The 23072-nt window shown below is 39.4% G+C and overlaps 1 protein-coding gene across 3 annotated transcripts in view; it reads right to left on the bottom strand.

Moving 5' to 3' along the window:
• LOC139813829 (uncharacterized) overlaps positions 1 to 23072 on the bottom strand; it is a 30406-nt gene that overhangs the window by 6346 nt on the left and 988 nt on the right. For 2 of the 3 annotated variants that reach the window (XM_071779606.1, XM_071779607.1), the window contains exons 2-4: positions 2229 to 2436; positions 1193 to 1768; positions 177 to 1053 (exon numbers count right to left, since the gene is read on the bottom strand). In XM_071779606.1, the coding sequence (XP_071635707.1) occupies positions 177 to 1053; positions 1193 to 1768; positions 2229 to 2390 (1615 nt within the window). In that variant the 5' untranslated portion in view covers positions 2391 to 2436. The remainder of the gene's footprint in view (positions 1 to 176; positions 1054 to 1192; positions 1769 to 2228; positions 2437 to 23072) is intronic. The other variant, XM_071779608.1, reaches the window with a different exon arrangement.

The following is a 23072-nucleotide window of genomic DNA, read 5'->3' as shown; positions in this document are numbered from 1 at the left end:
TAATTTAAAATTTCAGAAAATTTCGATAGAACGTAACACAATAATTAGAAGCAGTCTTTTGAGTATTTTAGATTAAATGAAATATAACAAACATTTAAATTATTAAATTAACAGATAATTTAAACAATATTTCTCGTTTTCTTTAAATTGCATTTCGAACGAATCGCGAGACTCACCTAAATTTTGAACGGGTCTACTGGCGACAGTTTGGACCGACGGAGGTGGTAACACGTAATCGCCGATGAGAATTTTCTTCACGGCGAGCGGACCATCGTTCAGGCTCGCCTTTGTTGGAAAGATCACCGGTTTCTGCGGCACGGCGGGCTTCGCCTTCGAGTCGTTATTAACACCACCGTGTAGGAAGGAGGGCCTTGGTTCCGTGGTTATGATCGGCGGCGGACTAGTGGGCAACGCCGGTGGTTCCGTCACTTCCTCGTCTGCTTTGCCGTCCGGTTCGCCCGCGAGCTCGCGACTGCTATCGAAACAGAATTTCTTCCGCTCCGCGCCCTCGCACTCTCCATCAACTTCGCGCACTTGCGGCGACGGAGGTTCCTTGACGTCGTCGACGCCGTTAACACTCTTGTCGCCGACATTCATCGATCGATCGCTCTCCGGTATTTCCTCGTTCTTCAGAGGCGTCAACGAGGCGACCTCGACTCTCTCTTCCTTCCCTTCGTCTTGTTTCGCACACTCGCTTTTATTCGTCGTCGTCCTCTTTACGCTCTCTCCCATGTCGTTACTTGGCGCGGATTGCGCAGACATCCCCGACGAGGTCTCGATTTCAGTCTTCTTTAGCGCTGAGACGGTGTTAAGGGAAGCATTTGTGGCGTTCCTCTTATCGACTTTACACAAGGGCGAGTATTTCTGCACCGTTGTTTCCGTCTTCACCGCATCCGCGTTGGCAGTATCCGTCGTGATTTCCCTCCGCATGATAGAAATCATATTGGCGGAAGTGATCAATGGCATGTCTACGATCTTCCCTAGTTCCAGGGAAGATTTTTGTTCTTGCTCTTCGGTCTTCTTCCGCTCTGGTCCATTGAGCTTCTTTACGGCCTTTAACATTTAATTAAATACATTCAATTTTGCTTTATCAAGATCAAGATACTCAACTTGTATCTAATTAAATAAATAATTAAATACAAAGAGATTCTTCGCGATAACATTTATTCTGTGATGCTTTCGTTGTACTTACTCTGGCAGTGTTATCCGACGATCCACCATCATCGGCTTTTAATCTGAACGGACTGGTTTGCAAGTTGACCGTGTTGATCTTTCGATCGGTCGGCCTCTTGGCGGTGGGTACGGACTCTTCTCCGCCGAAGGGCGTTACGGACACCAAAAGAGTCGTCTTCCTGCCATCGGCGTCTCGCTGTATCCTACCCAGCATCAACGAGGCGAAGGACTTGGCAGGTGACGCCGTCGACGACTTGGCCGCGTCATGATGCGAACCATTGTTCTCGACGTTCGTCAGGTTCGCGGTGACCGTGTTGAAGTTCGTGTTCGCGCGGGTCAGATCGAATAACGCGCGCTCCTCCTCGCTGTCCGCCACCAGATCCTCCGATTTCGTGGAGGAATCGACCTGGGATCCGTCCCCGTCCTCCTCGCCGTCAGAGAAGTCATCACCGCCGTAACCGATCACCTCGGTGAGAGACTCGGGAAAACCGACGTTCTTTTTTCGTTGATCTTTCCGACAAATCGTCTTATTGCCACGGAGGATACTCTGCAAGGTTATTCGATCGTCTGATTCCAATCGGGACGGGACGTCTTTCTATCGCGACGTAGCAAAACCGGAAATGTTTTAATCAGTAATTAATCGGTAATAATCATCTCCATTCATTGGACGTAGTTACGCGAAATGTAAATAACTTGAAAAACAAGTTTTTTTTCAATACAACTCTAACGACATACACAGTGGATAGTGTTATCTTCGTATAAAATATTATTTAATATATTATATTATGTATAGATTTTTTAGATGAAATATTAATTAGCGAGTGCCGTATACATATAAATTGAGCTAAACGATAAATAATCTAAATTGTATAGAAATGATATAATAATTATATAATTACATAAGTTAATATATACATAAACAAAGTATATAAACATGTTTGAAGTAATTGATTTAATCTAATTATTCACGGAAAATTGGGACTTACACCTAAATGCAATGCATAAATATATACCGACATTTATACAAATATACGATGCATCGTACAAGTCAATACCTGCACCTGAAGATGATCAATCTTCAGATTCGTGGAAGCCTTCTCGACATTCATTCGCAAGATATCGTCAGCCGGCGCATGTTCCTCCTTCGGTTTGAAGCAATTCGAGCAGAGCTCCTTCTTCCAGGCGTTTTGCACGAAGCGATTGCATTGTGTGGACATTGTTGCCTCACCGCGACACCGACAGCGAAAGTCCCGTTACATCATCCTGAAAGGAAAGAGATGAAATAGTAATCGATTCGATTCTACAGCCGGTGCGACGATCAACGGTGAATCGTGCACGTGCAGCGAACGGACGTGATAGCGCGCGAGAAATTATGTATCGCTCAGAGAAAATATACTTACGCGTGAAATAAATTTGTCCAGAATTTTAGCTCTTTTTTTTTCAAAATATTTAATCCGAACATTGGATATCTATTAAAAGGTCATCATTACAGGTGGTCAATCGATTGACGTTCCCTATAGAATTCGCTTCAATGACGAAGCACGGTTGTCAACGAGCGATTACGTTGGATGGTCATTAAAAACGAAAACGAAACGAGTGAGTACATTTTCCTGTCCGCAACGTCGGCATCAGCGGCTACCGCGGGAATACAATCGGGACAATTGACTGGAGCTGCCCGACCGGCTGAGTAATTGCCTCACTTCCGGTCTCGGCTTTATTTGCAACAGCGAATGGCCTAGCCCGTACCCGTCATTAGCAAGTAATACGTAAGAATATTGTGCCATCGCAAATTTTTATTTTCACGAAGGCAGCCGAGAAAATTGAGCAGTTTTTCCAACATAAAAGTGAAAGAGTTCCATTTTACGCTTTACACTCTGGACATTTCTTCAGATTGTTTTTATTCTAAAGTTGTGTTTCATGAAAAGCTGTTCGCTTTTGGTCGTATCAATTAATGCATTGTTAGTGAAAAAGCTGTTTTTACAGATTATATTATTCAAATATGATATAAAACACTATTCTGTATAGTTAACGTGACGCAAATTGAAGGGATTTGTTAATGTTTCCATTCAGACAACGTCACAGAGAGCAACGACGCAGGGACTTCTCATCCTCTCCCTATTGACAAATATTCACAGTCTATTGCAAAAGTTGCGAGACTGGAGAACCACCATCTCTCTCCCATCGTTTAGATTTTAATCGCGCAGGGAAAATCGCGTGCGCGACACGCCGGAACGAAGGATATCATCGAGGATGAAAAGACATCGCATGACGACGTCCGCGGTAATGTCCTATTAGCATGCAGGACTTACGAGTAAGTACTCGCAAACCAGGCACGAAGTACCGTTGCCGATCTCGTTGATCCGTTACGTCTCTCGCGTTGCCGTCCGCGCCTTTCGTGCACGTGAAAAGTCTGCGACGCGGCCACGTAAAAATTTGGAGTAACATCGAGAACGTGCTTCATGGCTGGATACCGAGATCAATACACCACTCTCAGAAAATTAGGAAAGAATTCTTTGCCAGTTTTTCAAAATAGAAAAAAAGAAAAGAAAAAAAGATTGAATAGCAGTTCGTGCTTTAGCGTCGAGGCAGGCGTAATTTTCGTGACAAAGCAATAGAAACTTTAAGGTGATTGATTATTTAAATGGGTTAAAGAAATGGGATTCAAGAAGTCTAGGTAGACAAATACCCAAAGGTGCTGTGTTTAGAATGTGCTGTAGCTCTACGCTTTAACAAATTTCTAAAATTAATTTTCTAACTTTTCCAACTGTATATGCAGTAATCACATATCTTTATTTCTGTATAAATTTATATTAATAGAATATTATTTTTATATCATATATTTTAAAAGATTAAAAATGATCTGTTAAAGATATATAACTTTTTTTCTTAAGTATATCTTTCGAAGATAATTTGATGTGGAAGTAAGATTCTTAATTTGTCAATGTAAACTACTGAAATCGAAAGAAAGAAAGAAAGAATTATGCTAAATTATTTTTTTATATTTTACATCACAATGAATAAATTTAATGCATGTCTTCAATAAAGTCGCTTGTAAAATGTGTTGTTATTAATATTATTAATTAAATATGCAAGATAAATTTTATGCAAATAATTAAATAGCAAAAATGGTCTACTATAATTAAATTTATAAGCAATTTAATTAATATTATTTTCTCTCTCTCTCTCTCTCTCTCTCTCTCTCTCATTTTTCTAAACCGGCAAATCGCGTTAACTCAGAATGCGCAAATCTTTTATTTGACGATTCCGAGTAACTGTAGATTTATGATAATACCACTTTGCAATTATTAATAAATTAACGGTTACCGCACAGCTGTACACAGTAATCGTCGTGTGGTTAACTGGTTACTACTTGGAGATTATTTTAAATTAATCCCGTGTCTATATAGCAACATAGTCCAGAAAAGGGATAATCCCCTTATGTTTTTACACAGAATCGTCTGGGTCGCTACAAAGTTCCTTTCTTCTTCAGTTACAGAGCCAGACCTCGTCGGGACTTCTCATTCCATTGAGATGACGCGTGGCGTGGCGCGCCAAGGCATGGGCGGACGAAGAGCAAGGCGAGGTTCAATGCCAATGAATTTTACATATTGCAACACTCGAAGGCTTTAACCCTGCAGTGCTGTCGGGAAGGCAGAAAGTACTCGAGGCTTTATTATTTGCGGTATAAAGTCTCTAGAATGTAATTATCTGTTTCAAATTGTCTAGAGAGAAATTTAATTATAGTTCACAAAAAATAGCTTCAGAGTAATCTCAAGATTACGAGAAAAAAGAAACTGACTGAAAGTATAAAAATAAGTGTCACTTATTAAACTTTAAATTAAGAATTCATCAATATATTGATCTGCGAGAAGTTCAGATTTCTTTGAAAATATCCAATATTCGTAGAAGCCACACTTTTACCACGAATAATGATTAACCGTCAATGAATAATCCAAGTACTCGATCGATGAGTGGTTGAAAGTGACGAATAAAAGCGATATCTACTATTTGCTTAGTCTACCTTTGCGAGGAAATGACAACGTAGTAATAACGCGTACGGCGAAGCAGAGACCCTGTGAATCATCCCGTGCGAAGAAAAGTGCTTAGTGTGTCGCGAAATAAATAAATAATTGTCGACGTTTGTGTCTCACGTTATTTCCCACGGTAACGACGATAATGCCAACACGTGTAGGAGAAACGAGCGAGATTATCAGCCTCGGGTTAGATATACGTGTCTTCGCACGGACACACAAGCCGGGCACGCACTAGAAATGCCAGCGCTAAAGAACGGGAGAGAGAGAGAGAGTAACAACAAGGACTTCCGCGGTCACAGGAGTGAGAGATCCGTGCGCGGATTCCGCTATGGCGCGACTCGCATTCTTTCCGTCGTACTGCAATAATTACTGTTAGCCTGCCGCTTGATTGCGGGCATTAAACTCGCCCCTAACAACCGTAAGACGTCTGGGAATTTTCGACGGGGGCACGGACGAGGAATTACCTGGAACAGAGGAGAGGGGGGTGGACCGTTCGTTCGAGATCGCAGGGTACGTCGTCCGGGAGCACTCGAGAGGCAAAAGGCTTAATGGGTCAAGAGCGAGGTAATAAGTAGCTGGTACTAGTCATTCGACGCGCATTAAGAGCGCGGATTACATCATTTCATATGAGACATCGTCGCTCGGCAGCAGACCATCTCAATTGGTGATGATTATCGTGTTTCAGGTCTTTTGTACGAAATATTTGCAAGAAACGAATCTGTATTTCTCTATTAGGCAATATGGCAAATTTAATTGATTCAGATATAAATAATAAGAGCTTTTTAAAAAGAGCTATCGTAAATTTAAATTAGAGATAGCAGGATCGTAATTGAGCGTGAAATTATCACGATTTAATGTAGTTCATAATGCTCACTTTCCACTCATAAAGTGGCAACGCGTCCTATTATTCTTTTCATCTTACACAATTTACATTTTTATCATATATATACTTTTTAAAATACTCTCTCCTTTTAAGACTGAATCACTTTTGGAACACGAGGCAGTTTCTATCAAAATTACTAAAGTTAATTATACATTATGGGAAAGACTTATAACACATTCACAAAAATGTAATTCAATTTTCACTTTGCGCAGCGCAATTTACGAAACTTCTAAGCGAATACGCTGCAGCTGTAAGAACACTTGAGCTGCATGCGCCATGCCGAACCAAGTAATCCCCGTCTAACAGTAAACCTTGCGTTGGAAACCGTTGTCGCATGATTAACGATCGTTTTTTTACGCTATTAGCGTGCCGCCTGCAACGGATAGAGACGATCGTGTTGAATTCATTCTCTGGTGTTCGTGATTTATGGGCAGCTTCAGATAATCTGCATTTTATAGGCACTCGCTGCCATCCCGAATAAAATGATATTACAATTGTGCAATATGCATTTTTTATTATCGTGCAATTCTTTATAAACGGGGTGACAATTTCGACACGTTCTATAGCATGATAAAACTACAAAACCATGATTATGACTAGAGGTTACGGTGTTATCCCAAAATTATCGTGGATTATCTGAAAACCATTTTCAATAAATTGTGACACAAAATACTACTTCAATCTTGTTGTCAGTAGTTACTAAAAGTAACTTATAATGTAACTATAGCGTAAGAGATACTAAATGGTGACAATTGTGCCATCAATGACAATGCACGTCGCCATGCACTTTAGCACGGTTACGTTTATCGAATTAGATGCATTTGAGCAATTTCGATGCCGCTAGTCTACATTTTTTTTCTTTTTTTTATACTCAGCTCGCAGCCGAGACTTCTTCATCTGCCCGAGTATTTCACTTAGGTCGTCTTAGCTTCGAGCGAGAGACGTGAACGTGTACGCGTTTCACATAATCGCGTGAAAAATGAGAAGAGACGCTCGCATTGTACACTTCCTGGCGTAGCTAAATGGAGAACAGGATGTCTGCAACGAATAGCGTCGCGTTTCGGTGTCGCGTCCGCGTCGTGAGTTTCCCTCTCCCGCCATGCAAATAAATAAATATCGCGCCACAAAGACGGGAGGGATTTGTATGCTATTTCGGATTCGTATTCTAGTTTTTCGTGGTGTGTAAACGCGCGTTTGTTAACGCCATAGGTGACGGAGTTCGTACCCGAGCCGAACTTAAACCGGTTTCCGGTTTATGATCCGGAACCATTCTATTCTCGAATGTACACCCTCCCGAGGCACTTTGCATTTCAAAATACTAAAATCTGGTTTTCAATACATACGGTAATGAGGTCTCCTTGCAAGAAAAAAGAAACACTTTCCTAAAGATTATCTGAACGTGGCGTGAAAACTTCATTGTAACGTTACAAATCGTAAAGTACTTAACTCATATGCAGAATGTTTATAAGAGGCAAAGTAAATATAGAACCGTCGTGCAAAAGGACGGCGGTGTGATTTTATGCTTTAAGTAACACTCCACACGTTCTCGTAAAGTAAAACATATTTCCCGTTTCTCCTTTGTTTAAAATACCAATTCCGGAGCGCTACGTTTATCTCTGGTTAGCTTTTAACTTAACCAGCTGGCCTCGTGCTTTCGAATTTCAAGGGCGCGGCGTAGCCACCATGTAGTCCAGCATTCTCATTCTTCCGTCAAAAAAGTCCCTTGTCGGAGAGAAGTGAGGAATTTCTCAACGTAAGTTAGCGCTCTGTGACAACGAATGCTTGCCTCAGACGCGAAACGGGAATATCCGCGTCCACTCCCTCGAACCGAAGTATATTACTCCGGTAAAGAAGTGACAAAACAAAACAAAAATGTCGTACTTCTGTCGTGTTTGCGGTATACACGAGCAGAACGGTTGCAGAATCGATTTTACGCTCGCTCCTTTTTGCCGAGACGGCGCGACACCGCGCGCGGAGTATTCGTATTATGCTCTTACCGGTCCTAAACGAGGTCGACCGGCTCCGATCGTAACCACACCTCCTCCACAGCTAGACTGGGGACTGCGTCCGTGTGTATTCGATCCCCTTTTGCTCCCAGATTCGATCAGGGCACGAGAGGTAGGTATACCCTTTACCGCGGCATTCCGAAACCGAAGTCAGGTCAGCTATTTCACGCTACGTAATAATGTGTATATTTCTTCGCATTACAGCCGATATCATTCTATTACGTTAATTAAAAGGCATTTTCATCAGCATAAAACGCTCTTATGTTAAAAGAAATTTTGCTAGAAAAATTTCATTGTTCTGCGATAAAATAGATTTAACATAAAATTATGAGGGAGTGAACGCAATATTTATCTTTAGATATTTATTAGTTATGACATACGTATTACGTACGGTATATAGCTCGCATGTAATTTCATATGCTCTAGTATTATGTTTCTATGTCATTAGAATTATACGTATGAAATTATAATGCAGAAAATGCTCCCTCTTCCGTGCGTTATTAGCTAAAACATAATTATATCAGTCTCAATTTTACATTAAAAAAAAAATTATCCTGTTTTCGTTTTTATTATAAAAATGTTGTTGTAACATTTTTATTTTGTTCTTAATTCCTATTTATAACCATTTGCGTACTTTGTCCGCGCGTAAAACCCCCTGACGCTCTAAATTCGCTATTGAATTTCTTAGCCTTTCTTTCCGACTTGGTTATTCTGGAGAACGCGCAGGTTTCTCGCGGCGGCACCGAGACCGGCTTTCCACGCGTTTTCGCAGTTGCGGTGCGTATACCGTGCGTGTAGATGTGGGCTGGATGAGGCCGCGCGAGTGCGCAATCATTGCATCCGCGCGGCGCTTATATGAGCACGGTTTATCCATATGTATGACGTTTTTAATGTCGGGGCTTCGGTCTTTCACTTTGAGAATCGGAATGCGCAAAACGACATTGTGTGGGTGATGCGCGAGGTGGACTTTCCCTCGCGTAACCTTGCGATCCCGCTCATCGCCACTTCGCTCCACGCCTCAACCACCGGCGGCGTCGTTTCACTACGATCATATATATAATAAACGATAAATTCTATATTCGTAACGCTTGCTTAGCGCTTTTCGTTCTTCCCCGAAAGCAGGATTTATACCGATCGCGATAAGATAAGGTAAAGCTCCATAAATCGCAAAGTGTCTTTCTAGCAAGAAGATATCTAGCCCGAACATGGCTCAATTTCCAATATGCATTTCCATGTGTCGCCTACTCGCGCCTTTTTAGAAAATTCTACCTCCTAAATGAATGACTATATGACTCTTATAATTAGTTCATATAGTCTGGCTTATTATGTCACAGTTATTTTTTCGATTACGCGAATATTAAAATCTGCCTACATATATTATCTTTTTTAATTTTATTCAGTAAAATGAGGGTCAACAATATATTTCCGAAGGTGGTCCATATTTGGATTTGGTATTTTACATATATATTTTTATGATTTTCGATAATTAATCATTTCTAGTCTCACCAAACATAGATCATAGAGTTTATGATATTTCTTGTTTCACTCGGAGGCGTGAAAAAAAGAGGACACCTAACTTGTATCATTTACACACAGGTAACTTTCAAGTCATCGATCATCCTAAAGATTTGTCGCTGCGTGTATTTTTAATTTGTAGACATATTATGTTTTTTTTACATCATTTAGCATATAATTATGCGTTACAATGATTAAAAGCATTTAAGAGATGTATGATAGTATGTCATTTTACATTTATTAAGTGTCTTGCATAGATCTGTTATTATCATGTAATTTATGCAGTGGTTGCATATTTCAAACGTACGAGAATTAGTATCAAAAATTTCGTTTGATCTTAAGTATCAACCTAGTAAGAATATTTCAATTTGTAAAGGAATAAAATGTATGAAAAAATCGATCTAAAAAAAATTAAAATTTCTATTAATTTACGATTATTCACTTGCATTGCCGTATATTATAAAATATCAATTTAACACCGCAGTAACAGACATAAAAATTAGCGAAATATCATGTTCGTCGAATTAAATAAATATATTTTGCGAATTTTTAAGTTCGCGAATAAAAAGTCCGGTTTTTTAATGGACGGTTCTTGGACGAGGTGCTCGGAGCTATGTCGGATTAGCGCGTTCGTGTGATGCGTGCCAGATTTCCCATTGCTCGTAGAAGGCGAGCAGAGAGAAGAGCTGAGCGGATAGTGTCCCCGATATTCCACGTACACGGAGAAAGAAAAAAAGACACATTAAGTATGTGTGTTTCGCGGGCTCACGTAGATTCCCATAATCGTCTTGCTCCTTACAGTCATCCGGAAGCGTTGTTAAGAGCCTACGACACACGTGACAAGTTCGTCGAGATCGTCCAAGTCCCACTCGAGACAACCTACGTCACAGGAGTCCGTTGGAAAAAAAAAAAACTAGACCCGCGACTACCGCGATACCGTTTCTAGCATAGCCGCGCGTGCTCTTTTCCTCCCTTTCTCTTTGTATCCGCACATTATTACGTTCAGCCATAGAGACTAATGGTGGGGCGAACCTTACCGTGTCAGGAAATTTAAAATCCCGGTACTTCAATATGCTGCATGAAAATTATTACGTTGTATATATGAAAAATTGCATTTTTACATCTTATCTGTGAATATCTAGTTAAGAAAAAAAAACTTATTAACATCAAGCGTTTTACATAACGAGAGATAGGTAAAGTGCAATCGTGTCGTAACAAAAAAAAAGTATATAAAGTGTAGCCAGTTATTCTTTCATAATAATTGAGAAACGGGGAGAAACGACAAAATACACACGCGGGTGAGGCACCGAATGGCGCAGAAATGCCATATGTTGTCTTCGAAAAAAAAGAATGCGTCGAAAGAGTATGTTGTATATGCGTGACCTCTTCAAAATAACACTTAATTCACGTGATATCGTTTATATATCAATTATTTCTTTTTTCGATCATCAGAGATGCGTTCGTTCCTCGATCAACCGATCTCGGTCAAGTGGACCTACGTTTTCTTAGTTTCTTGAAAGAAATCGGACGCGTGTGTGTATCGCATCACGATTTCTAGGATCATCGAATGGCGCGCACTTTCTTTTTTCTTTCTGCCTGGAAAGCATCGCGCAATTTTTATCCCGGCCGGAGTATTTCGATTTCCATATGCGTTTTAGGTCGACGTGCGTCATCCTTTCCTCTCTCGCTTGAACGTGGGAAAAAGTACCAATCTATTTGCCTATTTCTGATCCTATCCCCAGAATGATAAGATATCAAAAGTATATAATTTTATCTATTAAGGTGAATTGAGGTGGTATCTATTATTGACTCCTTATCTCTTTTGATTCAGTTTTCTTCTCTCCTTCTCCTCTCCCGTCCTCTCTCTCTCTCTCTCTCTCTCTGTCTCTCTCTCTATAATCCGAAGTTTCTTATATTAGATTTTCATTCCGCGAAACGATGCGATCCATGACATAATTAATGCCAAGCCTTATTACGACCGATGCACGCAAGACCGATGCACTGAAGACTTTCTCTTTTTCCTCGCGACTGCATTTAATTACCGTTCAAACAGACTAATAAGGTAATTTCTGATCCCTTGAAACGAACAGTCTCGCAAATTAATTAGCGCAACGTTTATTTCTAAACTTGCAATTCCTATATATACCTGCACATCACGTACCTGTCGCGCCGCGCGAGAACTATAGTGCTTCCGGGAGCGATGAACCTCTGATGTCCGGTGAGTCTTCGCGATAGAAATTACGAAGTTGCATACTGCTCGAAGTGGCGAATGGCTTGACAATTTCTATATACGCTGCTCCGCAACAAGTGTTCTTTAGTTCCGCGTCTTATTCAAGAAGTAATGAACTTTCTTGGTTGCAAATGAAGAAGTTCGATATGAATGAGACGCAATCCGATACGCGTATTATAGCGAGATATCAAGTAAAACGGATGCTTCAGGAATTATCCAAACGGTAGTTGATGGAAATGAATTGTGCGTGACCGAGCAGTGTGTTATTGCCGACGAATCGACTGATACGACCGCAAAGTGGCACAAGGACTGCCAGGTAGATTTTCTTCCTTAAAAGGTACCGTAGAAATCTCGTTCTGGTACACACATCTCTTTACGATTAGTGGATCGGTCAAGTCGACTGTTTCGAAAATAATCCCGTTCTTTCTATGAAGAAAGATGTTTCACACTTCACATGCAAAAAATTATGGTATTTGTAAATCTCTGTCACTTATTAGATTATAATAATACATATAAAAGCCACGAGAAACGTAACATCTTTCAATAACGCTTTTGTTTCCATGATGAAGAAAGAAATTTGATGTAAACCAATTGCTTTACTTCAATTTGCTCACATCAGATCAATCAATTATTTATTTATCTTTAAACTCCCCAAATTTTCAAGATATTTCTTCAACGCGACATTTTATGCTGTGGAAGCGTCGTTCGAGACCGTCGTGAAAATGAATCTGAAGTGGCTACGATCAAAATGTCGCGAAAGAGCATATATGTACAAGCAATCAGCAGAATATGCGCCTTCGCTTGAAGCCTTGAAAGTTTCAGCGGAAAAGGTTACCATCGTTTTAACACGCCGTAAGAAGCTGGACGTCGTTAATGTTTCTCAGGAATATCAGAGTCCCCAGGCAAGAACGAGTCCCCCTTGCGATACAACGTCAATTCGTAGTTATTTTTGGTACCCTTGATTCTCTCGCTACCACGAGAGTTGTATAGAATTATTCTTAATTATACGTTTCGATATTAAAAAGATAAAGTTAAAAATTGCAATGTTGTATCCCAATTTGTCATGTTCTGATGAATAATTCTTTGTGACTTCATCTCGTGTGTATTCATCTCTGAAAAATAATAATTTTTAAATCGCATTATTCTCGCAGAGAAGGCGCGACTCGCGTAGGTGTGAATGGATGGAAGATGACAATACGAATATAAAGCGTTTCTGAAGAACGAATATCAAAGATCTAAGTAGGCGTGCACGCGCGTCGGGAGGAAACCGAATAAAGACGAATTTACGAAGCGACTATTTTGTCAATGTCACAATCGCAATAATGTAAAAATGATAATCTCTAAGTGTCATATGTAAACCAAATAAGTATTTCATTTAATTGCGTAGAGTATAATTCAATTGGATATCACTTATTAATTACCACAGAATACAGAGCAACATACATGGTAAATCATTTCAGGCTGTATTTTTCTGATGCTTTTTTTTATCAAAGTTTTCAATTCCACGTGTAACAACACAATTCGAAGGATATCAGTAAGAAATATTAATTGCATACTTCTATTTGAATTTCTGAAGAGTCAGCACACAATACCATACACTTTCGGACTGAAAGTACATTTACATTCAGAGAAATTCCTCTTAGCATTCTTCAACTTTCCACAGACATTACTAAAGACAATATTAATCATTTCTTTATTGCGCTAACACATCGCGGTATTTGCTGTCAATAGCAGCTCGACATAGATGTGTGCCTACGTTACATCATGACCGTATTTTTATCGTAATATGGCACACCCATAAGCGATATCTTTGCAGGAAATATCGTGTCGTTTTTCCAGGGAATGCTATCGTGATAAAATACAGAACTAAAATTTCAATGAATTTTCACGAGAAAAACACATTGCGAGGTGTGCAATGTTACATTGTGATAACGTAATGGACAGTTTTCACAGTGACTTGCATTGTGATACGCGTAACGCTAACATGGTGACAAACGTCGCGACATCACACTGTCGAGTCTCAATTCAATTAATCCGCATAAAATTCATAATTACCCACTCAACGAGGATCATCGAAACGGAACGTTACACCGAGTATTTTAGAAAATCCAGTAAAAATTTTATACATCTTTCCATTGTCCTGTCTCGGGAGATTTTCGTCTGAAGAAGCAAACTATAGTTGTACCTAATAATTCTTATTCGCTTTTCTCGAATATTTCGACAACGATCTGCGCGCGGCTTTCTATCCGGAATTTGGCGTCGGAAGGCGAGACCGCCGCGCGCGTACCACGCGCTCGCGGCACATGCATGCGTGTTTACACACACGCGTGTGTGCGAGCGCGAGCTGCCAAAGAGGTCAATGCCTCTTTCTCTCGTTCATTTACCACGAACGTTCCGATCGCGCTGTCTACGGTACGAAATCGCAAGCGATATCGGAACTTTGATATCGGTCACGGGGGACAATGAACCGTCAAAAGGATGTCGCGCATCGTAAAGAACTTGCTCTCCCAGCCGTTTCAAATCTAAGTGCGTGAAAGCAAAAAAGACACGCAATGGATTAGGCTATTAGACAGTTTCTAGGTGTATTTTAGCATTTCACAGAAATACTTTACATGTTGCACATAAGAAAGTTCTATTTTAAAAATTACTTCAAACGACATGTCAAACAGTAAATGCTTTCTAAAATTGGTCGCTTTTTAATTGAGTTATTTTAAGCTTTAATGAGATTTGACAGTATTGAAGATCTAATTTAGAATTTAAACTTACATGTAAAAATTTATTTCGACAATTTAGAAAATTGTCAGTAGCACATAAAGTCAAAAATAAAATTAATAAATTTAATTTTAACGTATAAAATATAAATTTTTTTTAATCTATAAAAATTTTTGCCAACATGACATTATATTTATAGATATTTATAGAAAGAAACTGCAATTTGTAATAATCGTAATTGTTATTTTTACTCGTAATATTATCCTCGCAACATGATAGTAGAATTTGTAGAATAAGACAACTACGTAATTCAAGAGACAGAATTGATAGTGTCGAGCCCAAGTTTCTTACAAACTTTGCAGACTATTCGTTATCGTATTATCGTAATTTGATACGAATGACGATGCAGCAGGTAGATGCGCCAGTAAATTATAAAATTGCGCAGCGCGGTCGCGTGGGACGAGGAAGAATACGCGCACTTGCGAACGTGGACTCGTATTTGTCAAACATGCTGCGAGCCGACGCACGTGACATTCTGGAAGAAATCCGCAATCGGAGACCGCAGCCCGGAGTAAGTACGTGTACGGGGCAAAGTTCCGCTACGTGCCAGAGCGTTTGGCATTGGATGTTGAAGAAACGCAAACGAGAGAATCCCAAGCTGCGTCGCGAGCGTCGGGAATATTCGTTTCGGCATAAAGTCATGAAACATCTTCCGTTGAAAGTATACCTCCAGATATTACATCTTCATATTTACTTAAACGCCTAATAAAAATAATTTAAAAAAATACCGTTTGTTCGCTAAAATCTCTTCGGGCGTGAAAGATTCAACTCCGATATCGCCGGCAAGGTGAATGAATCTTCCAAACACGCTATACAGTTCGGTAACGTGATTATTTTCGGCGCGCGTTTATTAAGCCGGTTCCCTCGTGTATTAATTAGACACGGTGCTGGCTAATCCGCTTCTATTCGGCATCGTAATAAGTGAAAGTCTTGCGGGGCGCATTTCTCGCGGTCTCCGCGACAAGGTCCCACTTTCGTGTACGCGGCATTGACACCGACACACGTGTGGAGAGCGTGGAACGTGGAAGCGCATTCACGCCTTCGTGCATTCACGCGTTATTAGCTCGCCCGTATAGAGCAGCGTTTCTCAATTTCGCCACGGCCGCGAAGTTCCTCTATGTGGGGCAGAAAAAGTGGCTCGCGAATAAACGCGGGTTTCATAACAAACAAATGCGGCCACATCTTAATTCCGTAACAGAAAACGGACGGGATTTTGGAGAACAAATAAACACCTAGAAGTAACTCTTGTGTCTCTCGACTTCTAACTATAAGGCGAGAAGAAAGCATTTGTCGATCGTAATGAAGATTTTCCGCGGGAGGCATTCTCGTTTTATTTCTCTGCAGCTATCACATATTTTATGGAAACTGGTGCTACACCGTTGGTGCTTCCGGCTAACTGACGCTTCTATTTGGGAAATAATGCTGCGGACGATTATTTATTCGTCGTGTACTCGTGCGCTCGTTATCTCCAACAGCACCGCTCAATTGACAAGGGTATACGTTGAGGCTGCGGTGAAAAACTGCTTTCACTCGCTTTCCCACGAGTCTCCCTTTGCGAGCATTTTCTCGCGGGGTTCCTTTTACACGGCGTTGTCTCCTTCTCTTTGGCTCTCCAATCGTTTATCAAATTAAGTAATTTAGCATCGAATGCTTGGATGTATGATAAAACCCACGCACAGTTTGCTCTTGAGTTGAATTACGACCACGAGGCTTCTTCCCGAGAAAGCGAAATATAATTGCTTTCGACACACGCCATCCCGTTAGGCTACCTCTTCAGTACTCTTCACTCTCCTGGAACAATTTTCTTTTCTTTTCTTTACCCTTTTCGTTATCTCCTCTTTGTCTTTTCATGATTTACTTAACGTTTACTGTTTCTTTGCGCTTTATTGCTAGTACTGTTGGGTGTATAATCGTCTCTGGGCAATCATCGCGCATAGAAAGTATTCATTCGATGCCCGCGAGAGAAATGACATCGTAGTATTTCAATTCAACGCTTAATGTTGGTTATTTCTCGATTCCGATCATTTTTTCTTCGAAATGCATACTCTGTTGTTAAACGCACCATGAAATAACGAACGGTGTTTCATCATAGCTATATTTGAAGGAAAGTATAATACTTTGCTGCATATATTAATTATCACAAATTAATTTATAAAATTAATAAGTAATTGCATCAATCACATATGAAATTAATTAATTAGATTAATAAATAAATTAATAATTTAATAATGATTTATTTTATCGTCGAATTGGTTGCATAATTTTATATTATCGGGTTGGCGATACATCTCACGATAAAAACAGGGCTGCATATTTACAAAGGAATTACAAAAGTATAGAATTGTTCACGCGGAATACCCAGGAAATGTGTTTGCTTCCTGTTTTTACATCTGAACGTATATACGGTTTTGTTTCTATTTTAGATATATTTCCCTCATTTTTATTCATGTGATCTATTGTTGTGTGATATGTGCGAATCCGTATTCCTTATAGCACTATCAGGCAGAGTAAATGTGTCGATTGTTCCTTTACTTATGCGGAAAACTCGGTATTGCAGCACCAACGTTCACTCAACTTTTCGATTAATCGCGCAAGACAATACTCCTGCTATTGTGAAGCTATAAGCGGTGTCGCTCGATAGGGATGACCTTTGAGCTGCAACGCTGGCATTTTACTCCCAGAAGAAGCGGGAGAGAGCGTTTCGAAACAAAAGTGCTACACAATCTGGAGTTTCTTCTCCTAAATTCCCAATATCCAATCGACTAATTATTCGCGTATCGTGATTAGAAACAAATTTTAATAATTTTAATTTACATAGTTATTTATTAATTAAAATTATGAAAAATCTCTTGCGCGATGTGAATAATTGATTAGTTTAATGTTAGGAATAAAATAAAAATTGTACACAAACAAATCGAAAACAAACAAATGCGTTACTGCTTTATCTATTCTTGCGTTGCACCGGAAGATCATTGTGTGGGTGCATTTTGAACGCATCGCGCTGTGGCTTAAAAGCGTTCGGCTGAAAAATCTAATAAAAACAGGCGGGACGCTAAATTTAGAATTGAGCTCCAAGGGTCTACCGTGATCTTTCCTACATACGGGAATCGCTTCGTGGTCCGCGTTCGCGTTTCACGCCACAGCTTATTTCTGGCATCTGGATAATACACTTAAAAAAGTGAAACAACCCTGTCACGCCGCGGCGCCGCCGAGAAATTTTATTTAAGCAGTAACCTAAAGTATTCGAATAACTTATAAGAGATAATTCTGCTCTGACGCAAAAAATATAACGCATAATAATAATTTATTAATATAATAAAAAATTGTTTTTCATTAAATTTTTAATACGAAATGACTGCTATTTTTACCGTTATTTTTATTAGAAAAAGATTTTCCTAATAATTTTAAGAAAACAGCATCACAAATGGAACTCACCATCCAGTAGAAATTGCAAGCTCCTGTTATCCATATCGAAAAATCTACATTTTTATCCCATATTTTTAAAACTACTTACAATCACCTTTTTAAAGTTAATAAGCTGAATCGTTGAGCTGAGAGGATTGTTTTCAAGAGAGACATTGCAATTGGGGAAAGCGTACAAGCATTACATGCTCACAAGACACCCAATTGAAAGTTTGATGCGGTGATAGACGCATCGCGTGAAGATGCTTTATATTCTTGCGAAATAACACAAGAGAGCGATGATCAAGCAAAGATTTCGCCACCTGAAAACTGATTTGATCTACGTAATTATTAAATTGGCTTTCACAGCTAACGGCCACGCATCCTTCTTGGACAATTAACATAGAGAACTATTAATTTGATGAAGTTGTTCGCGCATGATGTCCGACAATTCGCCTTAGAGAGAATATTGATTCAAGTTGTTGATCGATGTTGAAATCATCGAGAAATGGATGATCCGTCTCGCCTAATCGCACAGCTGCGAAATCGGAATACTATTACCGTTAGCGGTGCGCGTTACAACTTGCCGAGTATTGCATCACAAGGAGAAAAGCATTGCAAGATTGTTTCATTATAAAGTAAAACCGAACTGTGTAAGGCGAAGAATATGTAAGAGGGATCGAAGGAAGCATCTAAAACTCTTAATATTCGATCGCTCAAATCTTCAAAAAGAAATTATTTTACAAAAATTCTTTATCTATGCGTCTTAAATATTTATAAAAGACTGTCATGACAAAAAGACGTGTTAAATATCAATTATAAGATAAAACTAGACGAATATATATAAAAATATAATAATAATAAATTTTTTAAATTTATTAATTTTTTAAGTATATTATCAGTGTTTTGTAACAAAAGAATTTTGTAACGTTTTGAAGGATAAAAAATTTAGACAACAGTATTTTAATCAGTCATTATGATTTCTCGCGTCATATGTGCGACAAGTACCCGTTCTTGTAATAGCACACTATCGCGGAAAATAAACGCTTACGTTCGTGCCAGACAGGCGGGTCTTTCTTCGCGGTCGAAACCTTCAAACGAACATCAGGACCTTCCAACGAACACCTTCATCGTACCAACTTTCGTTTATTGAAGAAGAAGAAGCACTGTACATGCTTCTCTTCTCCACTATGCGCAAATTCTCTCACGTCTTCAGCGAGTTGCAAGCAGTAAAGAACAATGCAGCCACAGAGGCTCGCTCGAGAGTCTCTCTCCGTCCCATTTAATTCTTTTGCTAATGTTAAAGGTGCTATAATATCCCAATTAAAACGTGATTACAATGGATTCATAGATTTATCTCTCATTCAAATATAAAAGTACTGTTATACCACAACTCAGCGAAAACATTTAATTAAAAATTTTACCCATACTTAAAAGATATTATCTAGTAGCTATTTTTTTTCTTATTAGAACGGTTGCACATGCGTTAAAATCATGCGATAGAAAAATGTGAGAACTATAAAATTAAGTACCGTTCTTTGCATCAAGGAAGAGAACAAAAAATAATTTTATATATTGATTTAAACTCTTAAGGTATATACAACGTGGCCATAATATCTTATTTCGTTTCAAGAGTTTAGATTTCTATATGAATACATAAATAGGTAAATGTTAGCAAAATCAGCGCGTAAATTTACTTTCTGGTTTCACTATTCACTCCAGTGTGCATGATACACGAGTTTGCGATAAAAACAATGATAAACGCGTCGAACTTTCTATACGCACGGCGGCGGTTTCCGGGGCGTTTCCCGATGATGAGTAGAAAATCTCGACAAGAGACGCAATGGGGCGTGCAGGCGTGCATTGGAAGGATGTGCATTTTATTTTTGCTTCCGGCTGAAAGTCCGCAGTGAGAAACTCCACGGCGCTTGCACTTTTCATTTCTTCATCGACGGACCCCGAGTGTTAAGTCAACGAAAGAAGATCCCCCCCCGATACGTCCTCGCGCGTAAAAGCAGGAAAAGCGAATTCCTTCGGCGCAACGCGAAACCTTCCGCTGCGGAGAGACGAGTCGATTCTGCGATTGATCGCTCTTATCTTCAGTCATAAATCACCCGCTCTCACTGCCACTTAGATTTTGCGCTAATTATATAGAAAGTCTGAAAACGCGAGCGGCAGATGCATTATTAATTTCTTTAACGATACTAATTGCGACGGTACTGCGCGGGTGTGTATGTATTTTTCTCTCTCCTAACATCCGGAAGTTAATTTTGTATGTAAAACGATATGGAAGAGTCCTCGTGCTCGCGCGCGATAATACCATAAATATGCCGCGACTTTTAAACTGCAAGTACATCAAGCGTCTATTTCAATAACGATGATTTCTACACCAAGCAAGTGAAACTTGCTTCGCTGACGCGCGAAATCCACCGCGCACACTCACGATTTTGCGGATAGAGATATGACTCGTTTCCGTTTTGATTATGTTGATATGAGACAAAGAAAGAACAATCGTACTAACGTATATATTAATATACCGAACTCAAGGCCTTTTGACGAAGTCTAACGAGTCGTATGGTGTTGCGGCACGTCCAGAGTGTCGGAATGTGTATACATATGTAGGAGTTAGAAATGTTCCTTACGTTAGCGCTATCAGGTAACGTGAGACTTAGCATTCCACCCTGGTCGACGTCGCGGTGCAACACTAACGTAATATTCCATATCGAGACGCAAAAAAATTTCACAATGGCGCTTCTACGTGACGCGAACGGTTTCGAACATAATCACTGCGCGCAATTATTCGCGTATACTTTCACTTGCAGTTTACACGACTGGTTCTCAATTGCACGTCGATACCTTGGGAATTTGCAAAGGTTTCTTCGCATTTCTAATGCAGAGAATAGAGACCGAACAAGTTACGTGCTCGCTTTTTCCTGTCGTGCGTTCCGAATTTACCCGCTAAAGTACTGTCACACATCACGAGAGTAAGAAACTTACATATTCGTGTGTGATCTAAAATGCAAATCGCGGTGTGTTAACCTCAATGAGTGGCCTGCGCGCGTAAATATTTGTTGGTGGATAAATTAACTTGAACGAGAATGCATTCTGCGTAATCGTTCTTATATTGACGGGAGATATCGCGCAAACAAAGAATTGAATAATTGCGAGAGATATCGTCATAAAGCCTGGCGAGTGGTTATAGAAAAATCCGAAGATAAAACAAGTTAAAATGCTATTTTGCATCTCTGCTATGAAATAATTTTTGCGGAAACACGATTTTCCGAGCTCGTTTAATAGCATGTAAACATAAGTGATTAACCGCAGATTGATAAATGACGCACTGCTATCTCCTGAATGAGGACTTGTGCGATTCCACTGCGCACGTGAAAATCCGTTGGAGAATGAGTCAAGCTGAAGTTTATGCGTTCCGCGTTTATCGTGTAAAAAATAACTTTTTATGCAATACTATACGCAAACAGAATAAATTAACCGTTTCTCTGTTTTGATTTCTCTCTCTAAGTATGTTTGAGCTGTAGAAAAAATAACTCTACCGTAAAAAAGGCAAAAAATATTTGTACAAAGAGATATAATTGAATAATGTTATTTTAATTCTCAAGGCTCGTATGATGCGGCTTCTCTCTCCAAACTTTAACAATCTATTTCAGGGACACCTTGCACATCGTGAACTTTCATGGTCTATACTTACACGTAAGTAATCCTAACCGATAGAATTGAGACGTTATGAATAGAGCTATTATTATTAGGTAATAATGACTTGGTTCAGCATCGTGCAAGCTATGCTTAAAGAGAATTCAAGCGTTGTTCGGAAGAAGAATGAGTAAGGCGTATCAAGAGTCATCGTGAATGACAGAGTACGTAGGATAAATTCCGATTCACAATAAACCTGGGCTGTTTCTTTATTTTTATATCTTTGAATCACTCTCAATTGCAAGTGAAGAATAAAAATGTTTTTAATTTAATAATATATATCCAAGTGCAAGTAAGAAATAAAACAATAGGCTTTGTAAAGGGAATATTACGAAAAGAAAATTATGAATATATAACGTGGACGGATCGTTAGTACACGGTTTTTTGTCCTTCGTGAAAAGAGACCCTGGGAGACTTTGGTCGCACGTGACGTATCGTATACGAGACAATGACGCGGTAGCCGCGCAAAACGTGGCATTAAACGCAAGAGCGATTTGAGGATTTATTCGTGCGTAAATCCAGGCGCACGTGCGCACCGAGTATCGCGTGCGCGAACGCGGTTTGTTCGAAAGTAGAAGCTGTAAGTTTTATCACGTGGCGTTACATTAACCGGCCACTTTATCACAACGGCGAACAGTAGGTACGTAATAGTGTGTCGTGAAAAAAATATGCTTGCAAAACGGGAAATCGGAGCAAAGTGAAATCTGAAGAGGCTAAAAAAATATATTTAGATTAATTGTTCACGCAAGAGTAAAGTCTTGAAAACGCAAATGTTCCGTATATCATATATGGAAACTCTGTGTAGGCAAAAGAAAAGACAGAAATAATTCTGTCTACCTTACTGTATGATCCCAATGCAAATGAAAAAAGAAGTTATTGAACGTACCAAGAAGAATACCAAGAATAATCGATGAAATTAAGAGGCAACGCTCAAAGATCCTTTCATAGTTTTTTATCGCGTGTTTGCATATTCAATACAAAATCTAACGCGGAATATTCAGAAGATGGCCATCAATCATTCACGTGTACAATTTACTGTACATCAGTCGCTTCTAACAAGTTTTATATGTGCAGTTAACTGCACGTCGATGAAGGATATGATGTTAAATCAAAACTTGATATTAGACATCTTATCGAATTAATCTCATCAAATTAATCTTGCGATAATAGATATATTCTTCTAGTTTAGTATTTTTATAAAACTCGACAAACACGAATGACATATTTTCAGTTCACAAAGTTTAAATTCTTTTTCTTGTAATATAAATTTTAACTGCTTTTATCGTTACTCTTGTCAATTATTTTTATTGCTGTTTCTTCATTTCTCAGCGATTTATATTTATAAAGCT

This window comes from Temnothorax longispinosus, chromosome 5, assembly GCF_030848805.1.
Source record: "Temnothorax longispinosus isolate EJ_2023e chromosome 5, Tlon_JGU_v1, whole genome shotgun sequence".
NCBI classification, from domain to species: Eukaryota; Metazoa; Arthropoda; class Insecta; order Hymenoptera; family Formicidae; genus Temnothorax; species Temnothorax longispinosus.
The sequence above is the reverse complement of the archived record's forward strand: the minus strand, read 5'-3'. Positions and strand labels throughout refer to the sequence as shown.